This window comes from Ctenopharyngodon idella, chromosome 5 (genome assembly GCF_019924925.1).
Source record: "Ctenopharyngodon idella isolate HZGC_01 chromosome 5, HZGC01, whole genome shotgun sequence".
NCBI classification, from domain to species: Eukaryota; Metazoa; Chordata; class Actinopteri; order Cypriniformes; family Xenocyprididae; genus Ctenopharyngodon; species Ctenopharyngodon idella.
The window spans coordinates 45066554-45085031 of NC_067224.1; the positions used below are offsets into that span (position 1 = coordinate 45066554).

The 18478-nt window shown below is 39.4% G+C and overlaps 2 protein-coding genes and 1 long non-coding RNA gene across 3 annotated transcripts; 2 read left to right on the top strand and 1 right to left on the bottom strand.

The window, feature by feature from the left end:
* The first annotated feature begins 315 nt into the window (after positions 1-315).
* On the top strand, positions 316-7195 carry LOC127512275 (uncharacterized). The gene is made up of 4 exons (XM_051893049.1): positions 316-5232; positions 5781-5861; positions 6522-6626; positions 6939-7195. The coding sequence occupies exon 1, from the start codon at positions 2271-2273 to the stop codon at positions 4461-4463; it is 2193 nt and encodes a 730-aa protein (XP_051749009.1). The 5' UTR covers positions 316-2270; the 3' UTR covers positions 4464-5232; positions 5781-5861; positions 6522-6626; positions 6939-7195.
* Positions 7196-7959: 764 nt separating this feature from the next.
* Positions 7960-9309, bottom strand: LOC127513338 (uncharacterized). Its single transcript, XR_007930384.1, has 3 exons — positions 9162-9309; positions 8748-8898; positions 7960-8571 (listed from the first exon to the last, which is right to left on the bottom strand). It is a non-coding gene; the product is annotated as an uncharacterized LOC127513338 (long non-coding RNA).
* Positions 9310-12209: 2900 nt separating this feature from the next.
* LOC127513284 (RNA-binding E3 ubiquitin-protein ligase MEX3C-like) lies at positions 12210-18420 on the top strand. The gene is made up of 3 exons (XM_051894962.1): positions 12210-12365; positions 12488-12996; positions 14529-18420. The coding sequence occupies exons 2-3, from the start codon at positions 12516-12518 to the stop codon at positions 15632-15634; spliced, it is 1587 nt and encodes a 528-aa protein (XP_051750922.1). The 5' UTR covers positions 12210-12365; positions 12488-12515; the 3' UTR covers positions 15635-18420.
* Positions 18421-18478: the final 58 nt, after the last annotated feature.

The following is an 18478-nucleotide window of genomic DNA, read 5'->3' on the forward strand; positions in this document are numbered from 1 at the left end:
CGATGGAAATAGTGAGCTGAGCACTGATGTAGTCCTTGTGGGCTGTGGTGGATTGCGTGTCAAGCCTAAATCTGTTTACAATCTGACCATGGAAGTTTATGGCTTGAAAATAATTGTACCTACTCTAGTGGTTTCTGGCCAACACGACGAACTCATAATTGGAACTAATGTCATCAAACAAATCCTGCGACATATCAAGCAGTGTGAGGGTTTCTGGAGAGCTGTGTCAGGCCCTACATCGAAGGATCCTGAATGTGAGAGCTTTCTGTCCATGCTCGCTGGACTAAATCGCTGGAGAGGTAAAGACATGCCTGAGAAACTTGGAACAGTGAGATGCAATTCGGCTGTTTGTCTTTAGCCTGGTTCTGAATATTTGGTGTGGGGGAGACTATCGAAATCAGCTGTTGCATCACCAGGTAGTGCTGTCATGACAGAGCCCACCACTTCTCATTCGATTCCTAGGGGTGTCATGGTAGCTAGACTTGTCACGTCATTGTGGAGCGACGGATGGGTCCCTTTGAAGGTGATTAACACGTCAGGGAGACCTATACTGTTAAGGCGTAATGCAAAACTGGCTGATATATATCCTTGTATTGCACTTGAGGACGTTGATAGTGTGGATGCAGTCGAACCCCCCCTTGTAAGCTGTCCAATGGGTCTGTCTGACTGTGGGGCCCAGTCAATATCTGCAAGTGAAAGGTTGAAATCCATGGGACTGTCTGACCTCGATGTAGAGTCATGTGATGTTTCTGATCAGTACAAGCAGCAATTAGTCAGTTTGATCTTGACATATGAAGACATCTTTTCAAGAAATCACCTTGACTGTGGAGAAGCTAAGGGCTTTGTACATAGGATCCACCTTTCGGACCCCAGGCCATTCCGACTTCCTTTCAGGCGAGTAGCCCCCAGCCAGTACCACAAGCTGCGCCAGGTCCTGACAGAAATGGAGGAAAAAGAGATAATTCGTCGTTCTACAAGTGAGTATGCATCTCCACTTGTTTTAGTGTGGAAGAAGAATGGGGAACTTCGGGTTTGTACTGACTTCCGTTGGTTAAACAGAAGAACTTTAAAAGATGCCCACCCTCTTCCACATCAGGCAGATTGCCTGGCAGCGCTTGGTGGTAATGCTCTGTTCAGTACGATGGACCTCACGTCGGGTTTTTACAACATGCCACTGCATGAGGACGATCGTAAATTCACTGCCTTTACCACTCCAATGGGCCTGTTTGAGTACAATAGGCTACCTCAAGGCCTTTGCAATAGTCCCGGTAGCTTTATGCGGATGATGAACAATATTTTCGGCGATCAAAACTTTCTCAGCATTCTGTGTTATATAGATGATCTGATCGTCTTTGGCCCGAATGAGCAAGTTGCACTTGATCGTTTGGAGATGGTGTTTGGAAGGCTACGGGCCCATGGTCTGAAACTTGCTCCAAAAAAATGTCACCTCTTGAGAGCATCAGTAAAGTTTCTGGGGCATGTCATAAACAAGGACGGAGTGTCTACGGACCCTGATAAGGTGGAGTGTATTTCCAAATTGAACAGTTCTGACCTCATGGAAGCGGATGGGAAGACACCATCTCAGAAGAGAATCAGATCATTTTTGGGGATGATGAACTATTATCAACATTTCATTCCGAATTATTCTGTTAAAGCAAAACCTCTCTTCGAACTTCTTCAAGGTCAGAAAGTCAGGGGACGGAAAAATAAGACTCAAAATGTGTTGTGCCAGAACAGGAAGTTAAGACCTGAGGATTGGTCTCAAGCGCAGCATGATGCAGTTGAGCAGCTGAAAATGTATCTGGTCGGGAGTGTTGTTCTAGCTCACCCGGATTTCTCACGTCACTTCATATTGGCGACTGATGCTTCCCTGGATGGTATTGGAGCTGTGTTGTCACAAGTCCAGGAAGGGGAGACTAGAGCGAGACCAGTTGCTTTCGCCAGCAAATCCCTTTCACGTTCACAGCGGAACTATCCAGCGCACCGCTTGGAATTTTTGGCCCTGAAATGGTCCATTTGTGAAAAGTTTGGCCACTGGCTAAAGGGACACAATTTCACTGTTTTAACTGACAACAATCCGCTTGCTCACATACTCACAGCCTAAGCCTAAGCTGGACTGCTGTGAACAGCGCTGGGTGGCCAAATTGGCCAGCTTCAACTTTGATATAAAGTATGTACCTGGCCCTCAGAATGTCATTGCTGACTCCCTCAGCAGAGTTCCTGTCAAGAGTGGGGTGACACAAAGACTGCTTCAAGTGCCTTACGATTCCATGTTGACCGACATGAGAGGGATATCTACTAACTCGGTGCAGGATGCTTTCGGATGGTCCAGTGGTAAAAATCAGGAAGAAAGTGTTATCCAACAACGACAGTCATGCACAGTCAATAATGATTTTGTCATGGATCATCTTACTGTTGCAAGCTCGGATGTCACTGCTGTCTTGACTTCTCATATGGAGTGGGAATTTGGTGCTGATACACGGGCTATGGCAGTCGTGGATCACCTGCCTCAGTTGGTTCCTGCGGGCCAGGACACATTGCCAGCATTTTCTGTGGAGGACCTGCGTGACAAGCAGATGAATGACAGAGTGTTATCGAGAGTCATATCTTACGTTAAGAGTCGCCAGAGACCCACAAGGCGGGAAAGAGCAGGAGCGGCAGCTGCAGTGCTTCGTTACCTCAAACATTGGGAGAAATTGATTGTGAGGAATGGTGTTCTCTACAGGGTGTCTCATAACCAGTCATTAAGGACGAAACGCTTCCAGTATGTTGTCCCAGACTCGATGGTGGATGTAATTCTGAGAAGTGTTCATGATGACAGTGGCCATCAAGGTCAATTCAGGACTGTTAGTTTGGCGAAGCAGCGTTTCTTCTGGCTAAGCATGGAGCACAGAGTACGTGATTATGTGCGCCACTGTCAACGTTGCATCATTAGTAAAAGTCCTGACCCTTCCGGCAGAGCTCCTCTGGAGAATATACAATCTACAAGACCACTAGAGCTGGTCTGTATTGATTTTTGGTCAGCAGAAGACGCTAAGAATAAGTCCATCGATGTCTTGGTTGTGACTGACCATTTTACAAGGCTAGCTCAGGTTTTTGTTTGCCGAGACCAATCCGCCAAGCAAGTTGCCAGGGTCCTGTGGGACAAATATTTTTGTATCTATGGCCTACCGGAACGTATTCACAGCGACCAAGGTGCAAGTTTTGAGAGTCGGCTCATTAGCGAACTTCTCAGATTTTCAGGGGTGAAGAAATCACATACCACCCCTTACCACCCGATGGGCAACGGTAGTGTGGAACGTTTTAACAGGACACTGGGCAACATGATCCGTGCTCTGTCTCCGGATGTCAAGAGGGATTGGCCGAGACGTTTGCAGACGTTGACGTTCCTGTACAATTGCACGACACACGAGTCTACAGGCTATGCACCCTTCTATTTGATGTTTGGTAGGGTACCACGCCTTCCAGTTGACATTCTCTTCCGTTCAGTCTTGAATGATCAGAATGTGATCAGCTACGACAAGTTTGTTGACACACTTGTTAAAGATCTAAAAGAGGCCATGGTGATTGCACAACAGCATGCCACCAAAGCACAGAAGAGACATGCAGCTCTGTATAACCGCCGAGTGAAGGGGCTCACCATCGACGTGGGAGACCAAGTGTTGTTGGCGAATAAGGCCGAGAGGGGAAAAAGAAAAACTGCTGACCGGTGGGAGTCCACTGTCTACACAGTAGTGGACCACAAGCCTCAAACTCACACTTACAGAATTCGAAACCCTGCCACAGGTCAAGAGAAGGTGGTTCATCGCAATCTCCTGTTGCTGGTCAACTTCCTGCCTGTGCCTGAAGAAATATCTGTGGATTGTACGGTTTCCCTTGTGAGTGAACCCCATAGTAACATGCCTTCAAGTTCATCAAGCCAGAAAGACTGCTCAGTGTTAAGTGAAGCCTCACCCACACACATGGATGATGACATTGCCTGTGAGTCAGTTCCTCTGACCAGTCATGTGGATGACGATACTGACAGAACATTGAGTTGGGTTACTCACCTACCTGATGTGAGTCAAGAACCTACTTCAACTGTAGTCTCAGGTGATGTTCTAGTTAATCCAACACTACAAGCTGCTCCAGCGACGTCTTTTGAAAGTACATCTGTGAAGTCAGATGAAGTAACAACTGATGTGAATGTCACTGAAGATAAAAGCTATTCAAATTCAGGAAACAGAGAGTCTGCAAGCACTGTTACGCCTGCTCGAGCACACTCACAGTCTTCCGGTGTGATTCTGACCACACATACGCCAGTTAACCCTAGTTCCACCAGACAGATCAGATCACGCTTTGGCCGTGCCATCAAGCCAGTTGACAGATTAATTCAAACAATGTCAGGCCAGGCTGTAATTCAAGATGCAAAGCGTAATGTTGAGGCTGTTTGTAAGTCTATGTTTCGAGCCTTTGTTAATTAGGAAAGTTAATCTACTTTTATGGAACATTTGAGAAAGCCTTTTCTTCTTTCTTTCCTAGTTTGTCTGGACTGGTTTAAAGTTCTTGGTTCATGTTCAAATGATATACCTGAGGATGTAGGGTGCCTTAGTTGACCATTAAGGGGGCCTCTTTATTTACTCAATTATATATTTTTGTTTTCTTCTCTTTTATTGGTGTATTCTGAGAATACGAGATTGTTGAAGAATATTGTAGAATGTATGTGGACATTCTGCTGTCGTTTGTTGATACGGGAGCGTGGCGCTACTCTCTTATCAATTCATCCTTATGGGATAATTTTCATATTGACCGTCCTTTTATGGCAGGTTCTTCTTTGATGTGAAATTTTCATTATGTGACTTTATTTTTGTACCTTTGGTGATGCCTAAGTTTCATGTAATTCTGCGGGGGTGAATGTAACAGTTAAAAAGAATGTTAATTATAACAATATTCATTTTGTTTAATTACATGAAATTAGAAGTAAAGTTAAATCAAATGGTGTTTTGGTGCCCCCTAGTGGCTAATACATTGCAGAGAGTAATTATTTTGTCCTTTTGCGCTTACCGTAGTTCAGCAGAAAATGGCTGATGATGCTGCGGGTATGCGTGTTTCTTTTCTGTGCTGATTACTGTTAAACAAATGTGATAAAAGTGCATACAGAGTTTGTTCATTTTATGTTTTTCTTGTTTCAGTTTATGGTTTATGTCTGCAGTGTATTTCCTTGTCCATAAAATACACTTTATTGTTTCTCAGGTATGTGAATTTCATGTATATTCTTTGTTGTTTTGATGCATGGAATTGTTGCGGGTTGTGTGTGTAATTCAGCAGAAAATGGCTGATGATGCTGCGGTTTATGATTTATGTCTGCAGTGTATTTCCTTGTCCATAAAATACACTTTATTGTTTCTCAGATTCTTGTGTGTCATCTATTCGGGGATACAAGGCTACAAACGTTACATTTACAGATATTGACAAATAGCTTTACTTTAGTTGAGTCAATAACCTATTTTTAATCATCAAATTGTGATGATAAAATTCCAAAGAAAGGCAGAATGTGCTGACTGCACCCTTAAATTGGAGAAGAAAAAAAAAAAAACAAAGAAAGGCAGAAAGAAAGAAAAGAAAAGCTCAGTGGAAAATGACCTGTGAAATAACCATGAGTGTAGGCTAATGATCTACGAGTGAAATAGTTCCATAGAATTGAATGACGGCACAGGTCATGTGATTTTGGCAAGATAAATACTGAATCAGAATCCATCTGGCAGTCAGACTTCCAATACATTTTTATTCGTCACCACCAGCACACTGCAGCAATGTCAGTAAACGCAAAATGGAGCCAAGTGGAGCCTGTCACTCCGGGGATGAAGGATTTCTGCCTTGTGGTAGGAGACAGAAAATCACTCATGTAGTAAATGCTTTTTCTCTTATAATGTAGTAGTAAGAGGATCTGTTTTGGTGCTGTGAAATGTGTTGGGGAAATTATTTGTTGTCATTTTTAAGAGAACTTGACGTTACTTTTTCACTTAAAGGTGCAATGTGTAAATTTTAGCGGCATCTAGCAGTGAGGTTGCGAACTGCAACCAACGGAGCTCACTCCTCCCTTTTGGAGAAGTGACGATGCAAGCTGCCTCTAAAAACCATAGCCTGTAAAAAAAAATAAAAACACGAACAATTTAGAAGAAGATCATAGTGACGAAATGCCTTCTGTAGAGTAGTTTGTCCATTTAGGGTTACTGTAGAAACATACCGGCGCATTATGGCAACTTGACATGGAGGGAGGACCCGCGGTGTATGTAGACAGAAATGCCTCATTCTAGGGTAATAAAAACATAAGGGTTCATTATGTAAGGTCTTTATGCACCACTGAAAACATAGTTATGCATGTTATATTGCATTTCTGTCAATAGATCCTCTCAAATTTTACACATTCCTCTTTAAAGTAAATTATTCTTTACATGTGTTTTCTATCTAAACAAGTAAACTCAGTTTTTTAATAATAATAAAAATATAGTTGAAAATAACATTTTTGTTTATTTATTCAGGTCAAGCCAGACATAGAGAAGATGGCTAGAACCACTTTTGATGTTTACAGTCCTGTAAGCTTTGCTTATCAGACTCTGGAAAGAGGAATGAACTATGTGATCAATGTAAGTGAGTGTTTATGGATTTTGAATTTGTGAATTCATCAATGAAACTCCTCCAAGGCACATCTTGCTTTCTTTCAATATCAGCTGTGGCAGTGTATCCTAACCAGGTGCAAAGTGAAACTGTATCAAGACACTGTATCAAGTATTTTGTAGTCATTTAAGATATTTTTTTTTTCTCAATTTTGTAGCATTGCTGGACACACACAAATAAACCTCATGTTGCCTGTTATGAAAATTTTTACATCAAGGTGTTAAAAGTGAACGAAAAATGTTTGTGCATATTAAACCCACATGGATTTCTCTCTCTCTTAGGTGAATGTCGGAGACGAGTGCGTTCATGCGATGGCATCTGAAACTCTCCCCCATGGAGAGAAACTGACTGTGCTTAGAATCCAGTACCCTAAAGCCCTCAGTGACCCTCTGAAACCCTTCTGAACACGTCTAACCGCATGCAGAAAATAGTCTGTCTTATCTAACAACAGACACACACAATGATCTGCCATACTGTATAGAGGAACTATTGAAAACTGTTTCATTCCTCAATATTAAACTCAATATTCAAACCCTCAGTGTTTGTGTTAGTGTTTTTATGTGAAGAGCACCAAATTCACTTCATTTTACTAAAAATGTTTTATGCTGAGATAACTGAACATAAATATTTTTCACAATTCCAAATCATCAAAAATAACAAAATAAAATGACCGCTTTTTAAAATAAAGTGAAATGATTAAAGATTTTGAAAAATAAATGAACAAACCCACAAACATTAACACATTTACATTATATTTACATTTATCAAAAAAAAAAAAAAAAACTTATGTTGCATTCAAGGTATATATTTTCATTCCTTTTCTTTTTTTATCAGTTCATGTGTTCCCTTTTATTTGAACTTTTTTTTTTCATTCTTCTGAGAGGACAACATTAACCAAAGCTGAGAGGACAACCATATACATCACATGTACATATATTTTGCACTGTATTGAGTCTGAGGTTAAATATCAGTTCACAATTATCATATTCACTGGACATAATAATACAGATTTATGTTTTGATGGTCAAATTTCATAGACCACACTTTAACATTCAAAGTCCATTTATTGAAACTAGTAGTAAAAAGTAGTAAACACAGTCCACAGCTTCCGTGTTCTACGTCAGAATGCCGGCTCAGTATTGGCCGGCTCCTGCATCAGCATCACACACGCGTCATGCTGCTCACGTGAACAGCGTCAGCCAATACTGAGCCGGCATTCTGACATAGAACCTGGAAGCACTGAACGTAAACAGCGTAGGAGAATGAAATGGAAGAAAAGAAATTGTTAAATAAAGTCATTATTTTTGTTTTGTTTTTGTGCACAAAAAGTATTCTTGCTGCTTTATAACATTAAGGTTGAAACACTGCAGTCGCATGGACTATTTTAACAATGTCTTTAGTACCTTTCTGGACCTTGAAAGTGATGATTATATTGCTGTCTGTGGACGAGTCATATACCTCTCATATTTCATCAAAAATATCTTAATTTGTGTTCTGAAGATGAACGAAGGTCTTATGGGTGTGGAACGACATGAAGCTGAGTAATTAATGACAGAAACTTCATTTTTGGGTGAACTAACCCTTTAAAGTATTGTCTGGAAGATAGACAAAATAAAAATAAAAAAAATAACTGTATAATGATGACAGAACTTGCATTTAACAAAATGCTGGATAAAAAAAAAGAAAAGAAAAAAAGAAATGAAACAAATGCAGAGTTTGAATGTCTGATCCAAGATAAGAGAGTTAAATGAAGCATATTGAATGCCTATATGTAATGTATGTGTGGGGAATCATAGTTTTTAATGAAATATACAGAGAAAGTTACCTGTCAGCACTGTTTAAAAAAGTCAGGTTTCTTCTCCAAGAATAAGAGGAAGGCCATGAAGAACTGTGCACTTAGCAGTGATGACAGTGCTGTGAAAAAAAAAAAAAAAAAAATAGACTGAAAAATCAAATGAGCGAAAAAATCTAGTATAAAAAAAATCAGTGACATCAGTACCCTGATAAATGTTACAACATTTAATGAAATATAAAATTGAGCTAATACAGTAACAGAATTTTGATTAAGAAAGAAGCATTGACAAGCTTACCATAGATTTAATTAGCGCAAGAAACTCTCTTTTCAACTGCCACTTTCTTTGTTGCACAAATTTCCAGAAATCAAGCTGCAAGCTGATAAAGCGCTGAGAAGAATTCTTGATTGAGGCTTCTGATTGTGATGTGATTGAAATCTGCATTGATCTGTGACAAGGAAAATAAAAGTTAAATGTACATTGGGTTCACAGTTAGTGTGTTCAAGGCATACTTGTTTATTTTGTATCAACATGTTTAGAATGATTTCTTGTTAAATACCCCTTCAATTAATTAAATAACTTGAATGAACACAAACAGTCAGTGTGAAGGCATGGAATTGGACTAGTCCTGGTGCAGCTTCCATGTTTTAAGCAACATTGCTACAGTAGTAGAGCTCTATCTTCAAAGGAAAAATACAGCAGGCTACTTACATTTCCAATGCATATCTCATTCCACAAAACAGATCCTGCAAATGAAGAAAAATAGCCTTATATTAATCTACATGTCTCGTTCCACAAAACAAGCTCTGAAAATTAAGAAAATAATTATTACTATATAGATTTAAATATTAATTACGAACCATTGTGTAGTCTTCAAATATTTTAATCTTAAGAAACAAAATTATAACATCCCTGTACAACACACCTAAACTAGCATCCAAATATAAATCAGTAGAGTAATTAGTAAAGTTTTCCCCAGTCTACGTTGTACACATAATAAAAATATCTAAAACATAAAAAATGTTCCTTTATTCAAAACATGCAGCCAAAGACCAGTAACTTGAAAATGCTAACTGGTAGGACCTACAGGTAGAACTGTGCATGACCACTCGAAAAATTTCGTACTACTCATTATTTTAAGTAGATGATAATTGAATCTATTGAGTTTAATGTCTTTCAGTTCTAAAAAGTTTTTGTTACTTAGTTAAACTCAGTAAGGTCAACAAATGTATTCCAAATAATTTAAAATCACTTAATTTTATTTGTAAGATCATCAGTTACATTTTACAGTGTAGGTAATGTAAGTGCATTTTCTAATGTGGCATCTGAAGCCTGTGTAACTGTAATTAACTCAGCAACAAGGGTGATTTGAAACATGTATCTTGCATTGTTTGCTATTGAATTAACTGACTGTTAAAAGTACTAAATTGAAAGAAGATCATACTGTTGTGTTTCAGAGATTAAACCAAATGTTCTCATTATACATATCACAACGATCTTGTGTTTTGAAACAGTGATTATGTAGAATGAAAATATGTACAACTAGAATGAAAGCATGAGATCAGGTTTTGAAAGAACGACTAGCTGTGTTAGAAGTGTGATCAGTTTGGAGTTTTGTACTAAGAGTTTTGAAAATGTTTTGTGATTTTACCAGACTTTGCTCAGACCAGACTAAAATGTAACTTTTAAACCTTTTTGTCATCCTAACAACATGCAGAGTGCTGTAATGAAGTGCAGCAGAGCAGACGATTTGGGGGGGGGGGGGGGGACTTGTCCCCCTCAATGTCTATGGTGGTTACAGCCCTGACATGGTGTAAAGCAAACAAGCTAAAAAAACCCAGAACTAAGTTTTTACGTCGATTACGTTCCCCTCCAGCGTAGTTCTTAGAGTAATATGACACCTTGCGCTCTGTGTCATTGCCTGCATCCACTTTTGGGTCCTTAAATGTTCATTTTTTTGGGGTCGACAGCTTATTAAAACTTAGTTCTGGGTTTTTTAGCTTGTTTGCTGTACACCACATAGCAGCTTTTAGGCATTGTTCTTTTTTTTGTTTTAAGTCAGAAATGACAAGGAGGCAGCCTCACGCTATACAAAGTCATTGGAGACGGTTGGATTGTTTTCCCCTCGGTGTGGGCGTGGCCTAAATGCACTCTGTCTCTATGCAGCACAGGCAAATCCCCCCTCAAGAGTAGACACGCCCCCTTACTGCTGATTGGCTACACATGTGTTTTGGTGCTCAGTCCGATCCACTTTCAACAGTGTTTCTCAGAAATTGCTCACTGCACCTTTAACTGGATATCTGCATTAATTGCTCAAAAAATCTCATCTGATCTTTAACTAAACCTTGTGTTTATATTGAACACACTGTCTAAATGTTGTTAATTGGTGATGTACGTAATTGTGCGAAAATGTCACAATTAAAAAAAGATCCCACAAACATACACTACCGGTCAAAAGTTTGGAAACTTTAACGTTTTTGAAAGAAGTCTCATATGCTCATCAAGCCTGCATTTATTTGATTAAAAATACAGAAAAAACAGTACAATTTTGAAATATTATTACAATTTAAAATAATGGTTTTCTGTTTTAATATACTTTCTGTAATGCAAAGCTGAATTTTCAGCATCATTACTCCAGTCTTCAGTGTCACATGATCCTACAGAAATCATTCTAATATGATGATTTATTATGAATGTTAATGAAATTAATACTTTTATTCAGCAAGGATGTGTGTAAATTGATAAACAATGATAGTAAAGACTTATTATCTTTTTTACAGTCTATGGTCTGACGAAACAATGCTAAACACAAAATTAATAATAATTTTTATTAAATGTAAAATGACGACAAAAAAATCCATTGTTTCATTGCATTTTCAATCGACCTCTCGTTTATATATTTGAGCAAGTAATATACATTTACTATATAATTTATATTGCTTAAGCAAGTTAGCTCATGTGTTAGATAAAAATCCTTTTGAATTCATCATTCATAGCCTATTTATCGTGTGAACACAAATACTCACATGTATTCATTTAGCAGTCCTTATTATCCAAAGCGACCTACAAATGAGGAAAAACACAATTTAAAAGTAAAGGAGCCAACAATTTTATCAGCGTCACGATATTTAATTTCAATAAAAAAAAAAAATCCTACAATTTTTAAAAAATCCTAACTGACCCTTTTCACATTTCCTGGTTTCTCAGAAGCGGAAGTCGTCATAGTTGGGTAAACTTTACAGCGGGGAATGAGAGACTACATTAAATATATTTTTTTGTGTTTCCATTTGCGCAAATAGCAAAAGAAAAACTACACAATAGTGTTTTCACAACTTTCAAAAAGAGGGGGAAAATAGAGAGCGATTGATAACGGCGGTCAGAAGAGAGAAAGATGTCGTTTTTACCGTCACTCCCATAGCCGCTGTATTAGAAACACCCTCACAGCAGCGTTAACTAGTTTTTTGTAATTTAATGCAAATGTAATATAATACTAAATATAGTGTTATAAATGTACATACATGAAAAAAAATGTAAATATAAAATGAAATGAAAATATAAAAACCTTAAAAGGATTTACGATATTGATGACCATTAAAACATGTCATCACAGTCTGTGAAAAAAAGCTTAAAGCAGAAGTGAAATTACAAAACCAGAGAAAATACATTTTTAAAACATTTTTTAAGTGCTGTTAATTTATGGTTATAGTTCCTATAATTCCCCCCCACCCCCACCAAAAAATGTTTTGGCTGCTCAAACGAAAACAGTTTGGCAGTTCATCCGCGCCGGTGTGTAGCGCTGTGTGCGCAGATCAGCTGTTCACTAACCTGCGCGAGGATCCCCGAAGAACCGTAAACAAAGAGATCCAGTAAAACAGGGTCACGGAACCACAGCTGCCGCTGCTATAAACATCAGCTGTAAGTTTAAATACATTTAACACACTTTATAAATGGCATATTGTATTTCTGTGCACTTAAATACAGTAACAGAAGAGCTTCGCCGTGACACTTTTGTTTGTTTGTTTATGTGTGTCCCGCAGCGAAAGCAGGACACGTTGTTGGTCGAGCATGCCCAGTAACGCAGCTCAACTCTTGGAGTCAGACGATACTGAACCGGACCTCCCGGTACTGGTACAGAACCTGAGCGGGTTGAGCCTCCGGGATGAAGAGAGTCTATCAGAACCACGTGATACTTCTCATCTGGGTGTCCTGGGTGCGGTGTTGGACCTCCAGCCCCTGTCCCAAACTGGATCAGAGGAGGAAAACAACAACAACAACAACATTATCAGACATGATGCTGATCTGGACCAGCTGAGGGTCCTGGCCCTCACAGGCATGGAGGCAGCAGGGACGGGTGGGCTCTTTCAGGATGGGCTGGGCGAGTCCCAAGGCTACCACCAGGTTCAGGGGAGGATGATGATGGCGGCAATGATGATGATGCAGGAGGGTGAGAGGTGTGCACTCAATACCAGGAGGAAGAGCGTGAACACAACAGAGTGCGTGATGGTGCCCACATCTGAGCATGTGGCGGAAATAGTTGGCCGACAGGGTGGGTTTGTTTGCTTGTGTCATGTTTGATATTCTAATATTCTGTGACTCATGTTGTCTCACTTTTCAGCCAGAGCAGGGCTTAACATTAAGGATTTTTTTTGTGCTGGTGCCTGTTGGATTAGTGATTCATATTTGTACTCGCCCTGCTGATATTTTCATAGACCTCATCTTACCTCTCTCTCTCTCTCTCTCTCATATATATATATATATAAAGATATGACATCCAAAGTATGTAAAGTAGTACAATTAGACCTCTTTTATTGAATTATATTTCGCTACATATAAAGGTATTTTGAAGTGCCAAAAGGTCATTAGGTTTAACCATCCAAAGGCCAATACAGCCATTTCATTTGTGATTAAAATATTTTAAAATGTAATAAATGTATGTATTTTTTTGTTTTGGCATGATTTTATAACATCATATTTCAACATAGTGCAAAATGGTATTAAAATTTGTGTAAAAGTCTTTGCTTTGTTATGAGAAAGAATGTCCGGAAAAATGAATTTCATTGATGTCATTTGGAGTAACCAATATAAAAGGACCATTTTGGATCAAGTCATGTGGTCAATACTGTATCATGTGACATCATTAAGACACCTGCAAAGGGCCACATGGTCGTGAAGCAAAGTAACTAACGTTTCTTTTTAACTATATGAAAAATTCATGTTTCACTCGCTCATACGCATGTCCCGAAACATCAGGTCATTCAGTACAGCCGTTATAAAACATGGAAAATGTTGTAATATTCTAAAAACTTGTATTAAATATAAAATGTTTGTCCTTTTTCTAGCTAGCTAGTGATCAGCCTGTTAGCATTGTTTGAAAATATCGTCATTCGGTATAACCAAAAGTGTCATTCAGTAAAACCGAAAATTTAGTTAAACCAAATTACTTTTTGGTGACAAATTTTGTCTATCTTGTAAAAAATGACAAAAGCAGTGTTAATTGATTCTAAAAACCACATAATCTCATTGATAACACTTAATAAAACTTCAAAATTAATTATATCTCCATTATGTTTTTTTTTTTTTTTTTACACGTTTAAAAACCTTATTCGTCAATGACCAATGACCCATACACACACGCATATGTGTGTATGTATGTATGTGTATATATATATATATATATAGATGAGATGAGGTCTATGAAAATATCAGCAGACCGTATATAATAACAATAGTATAAGTACATTTATAATGATACCTTGATGAAAATGGTGGTCTAAATATATGCTCTAATTGACCTCACTGAACTGCATGTGTTCACTATGGATTATAACTGCCCCACTTATCTGTGATGACGTGATGTTCCTTCACTGCACTGTATGACAACAAGTTGTGTAATACTAGTGAACTAGCACATTGACAACACCCCTGTTATCTTAGTACTGACCAATCAACATCAAGGACTTCTCTAATTACACCTGAGAGGAGATCACTTGTCTATCATTGTGATTGACTGATTGATTGATTAATGTCTTTTTAAGCTAGCAATGTGTTGACTTGTCTTTGTATTTCTGCTCTCTTCAGGCTGCAAGATCAAAGCTCTGAGAGCAAAGACCAACACTTACATTAAAACACCCGTTAGAGGAGAAGAACCAGTGTTTGTAGTGACCGGGCGGAAGGAGGACGTCATCATGGCCAAGCGTGAGATTCTGTCAGCGGCCGAGCATTTTTCCCTCATCCGGGCGTCTCGGAACAAATTGGCACCAAACGTTGGGCACAGCAGCGTCCCTTGCCATCCGGGACAGACAACCATCCAGGTTCGGGTGCCGTATCGAATGGTAGGGCTCGTGGTGGGACCGAAAGGAGCAACTATCAAGAGGATCCAGCAGCAAACCCACACCTACATCGTCACACCAAGCCGTGACAAAGAGCCAGTGTTTGAGGTGACTGGCATGCCTGAGAACGTGGATCGAGCTCGGGAGGAAATCGAAGCCCATATTGCTATGCGTACCGCAGGAAACGTGGACACCAGCGTAGACGATGACGACTTCCACTACAATGGCACCGACGTTGGCTTCGAGTCGGGCAGCAACCGAGCCTGGCTCTTCTCCGGCTTCAACAACGGCAGCTTCCACAGCAACGCCGCAGGGTACCGCAACGACAGCTCCAGCTCACTTGGAAGCAACTCAAGCGAGTCCTACTACAGCGGGAAAGGAAGCGGAGTGGCGGATCTCAGTCCCGGCAGCACCGGCGGTACGTTCTGGTTTGGCGATACCCAGCTGCCCTTGGGGTCCGAAGATTCGGCCGGATACGACGGGCTAACGATGACGGCCCCGTCCACCAATCCCTTGTGGAGCACCTTTGATCGGGGAGGCACGAGTTTGCCGACTACGCCGAGGCTCTCTCCATCCCTTCTCACTCGTCTGTCTCCATCTCTTCCGGAGGCACTGGATCATCCGCTGGTTCGGTTGGTGCAGGAGAATTCCCAGAGTCTCCCGGCCTTTGGCCCCGCGTTTTCCCCGTCGAGCGACAGCACGGGCTCCAGCTCTCCGCCGGACATGCGCACCTTCCCCAAACACAGCCAGGTTCCTCCGTGCGTACGTTGCGGAGACAATGTGGCGGCGCTCGTCCTGGGTGGGCAAAACCTCGTCTGTTTGGAGTGTTCCAACTCCATCCTGCAAAGCGCGTAGAGAGCGAGAGATTTGGGATCACAAGGAGTAAACTGGTTTATTTTTTACATTGATAAATACTTCTTCCTTCTTTATTATGTTTAAATAACTGGGAAATGCAGGTTTTCAATTAAGTTCATCTCAAAGAAAGATTTCCCCATTTACGTTTAGCTGCTACGTCGTACTTACGGCAAGCAGTGCTGGGGTTTAGCAGCGCTAAATTGCCATCACCTACGTGTTTTTTGTTGGTTTGTTACTTTGTTTTCAAGGTATCGACTCTGTGTTTACATTTTCATGTGCCTGACTCCATGACGGTAGCGGTGCACACTGGCGCTGTTGCTGCAAAAGCATCTGTGGCCTTTAGTTTCTGTTTTGCAACACTAGAGTCAAGCAGCATGCGATCATACAAGAGCCGTCCTGACCTCCACGACCCTGACACCTGCACTTTGAACATCGCCATAAACATTTAAGGGGTTGCACATCGCCATTAAAAGCTCATAAATCCGTTCCTGCATAAATTGTTGCAATAAATTGAGTCACGTTACACACACAAAAAGTTCTTAGTCAAATTTAAACATTTGTATTGCATGAATAAAACCCAATTTCATTCAGTAGCTGTGTTTCCATCCACATATTATTATGTGTATTTTGGGATATCGCATAATAAATGCTGTATTTAAAACGCCAAAATGCATATAGTCTTAATGCGTATAAAATCGTATACACTCATTTGAGGCGAATTTTATTTTATTTATTTATTTTAATTATTATTATTGGTAAGAAAACGTGCACATAATAAACTATGATAGAAACAAATTTACTAGATAAATTCCTGATTGCGAAACAAAACAAAAAAATCATGTGATTGGATAACTGAACTAACCAGTGGATCAATCTCATTGCACACCATCTAAAATATAATTCTGAAATACCTGAGCTAAAGTCTGATGTCAAAATGATCTGGTATAATTGCCTCCCAGAACTGTTTCACACAATCACATTCCCAAACATCAGGCATCCGAACACAAAATAACATGAAAGCATTTGTCATTGTGTTTCGTCTGCATGCTCTGATGCAAAAGTAATTCATTATGTTGGAAAGGAGTCATAGGCTTCCCCGGTTGCAGCAATTTTTTACTATTTTATTAATACTCTGCACCAGTCTGACAGGAAGTGAAGATTTTGTTCACTCGAACACAGCAAGGAAACTGTTTTATTCACAATGTTTTATGCGATATTCCATTTTTTCGCGCAAGTTCAATTCGCAACTCTAGATGAAAACACTATGGAAGCTCGTTTCCGCCACTAAATAAAAAATGTAATTGCGTCTTTTTATCTCACAGTTATGACTTTTTTTCTCGCAATTGCGAGTTTATATCTCACAATTATGACTTTTTTTCTCAGAATTGCGTGATATAAACTCGCAAATTTGAGTTATAAAGTCAGAACTGCATGATATAAACTCGCAAATTCGAGTTATAAAGTCAGAATTGCACAATATAAACTCGTAATTGCAAGGGAAAAAAGTCAGAATATACATAAAATATGTACGCCATCTCATGACCAATTCGTACATATTTTATGAGGTGGCTAATTCGTACAACCTCACTCGTACGAATTCATACGATTTGTCTAAACCCCAGTGACGGGTAGGTTTAGGGGCGGGGTTAGGGGTAGGTCATTCGTACAAATTCATACGAATTAGCCACCTCGTAAAATACGTACAAATTGCTGTAAGATCGGGTTGGATATACCAGTAAACTCGCAATTGCAAGAAAAAGTCAGAATTGCGAGTTTATATGTCGCAATTGAGAGAAAAAAAGTCAGAATTGTGAGATAAAAAGTTGCAGTTATCTTTTAAATTGTTTAATTGCTTGGCAGAAACAAGCTTCCATAAAACACCGGTAGAGTGGCAATGTACATAAAAAAAATATGGTCGATTGTTTTACGAATGAGGCCCTTTTCGTAAGTTGCATTACGATATATGTCCGTAAAGACTCCTCTCATTGCCTTAACTGACGGGGTCGTGCCGGGCCAGCACAGGGTGTCGTACCGAGAGGAACGGGGCGCTTAGGACCTGAGAGGAGTGATTCTGTTGACGAGAACGTGCTGTATACAATCCCTTCTCAAAGTGCAGGTTGACACGGCTAATGACGTCTATTTCACAATCACCACTAAACTCAGAGAAGCTAAGGCATCAGAGATACATAACCTCTCAAGATTCACTTTGACTTTTTTTTTTTTACAAATTTGTAGTATTTCTGTAGTTTATATTTCATATAATACATATATATATATTAAGAATAAATGTAAGACTATTTGGCAAGCAGTCGGCTGCTGGTTGCCGTAAGTATTAGCTTGTAGAGTATTGACGTTAGGTACTATAGAGCAGGAAAGAGCACACCTGCATGATTTATTATCTAACGATTCCTAAATCGCAACAAAAAGCCAAGGATCCAATATATATATATACGCTGCATTAGGTCTGCATACTACCACATTATGAACAAAATAAAAGTCCTATGTTAAACATAACTAGGAATTTTGTTTATTTGAGGGATTTTTACCATCACACTGCAACAATGTTTCTGTATTTGATAATTTTACTGTTCTTTTATTATGTATATACACATATGCAGGGACATGATGGCATATAAGTTGTATTAAAATTTAAAATATATTTTATGATATGGCCTTACTGTCCTGTGGCCAAAGCACTGATATTATATATTTGCTGTAAAAAAGAATTAAGATTTTTATTTTTCTGATATTAAAGTTCCTTAATAAATTGATTCCTTTAAAACTCACTTACCTAAGTGTATATGTGTGATTTGAGTTTTTCCTTCAGCCAGGTTTATCCATATT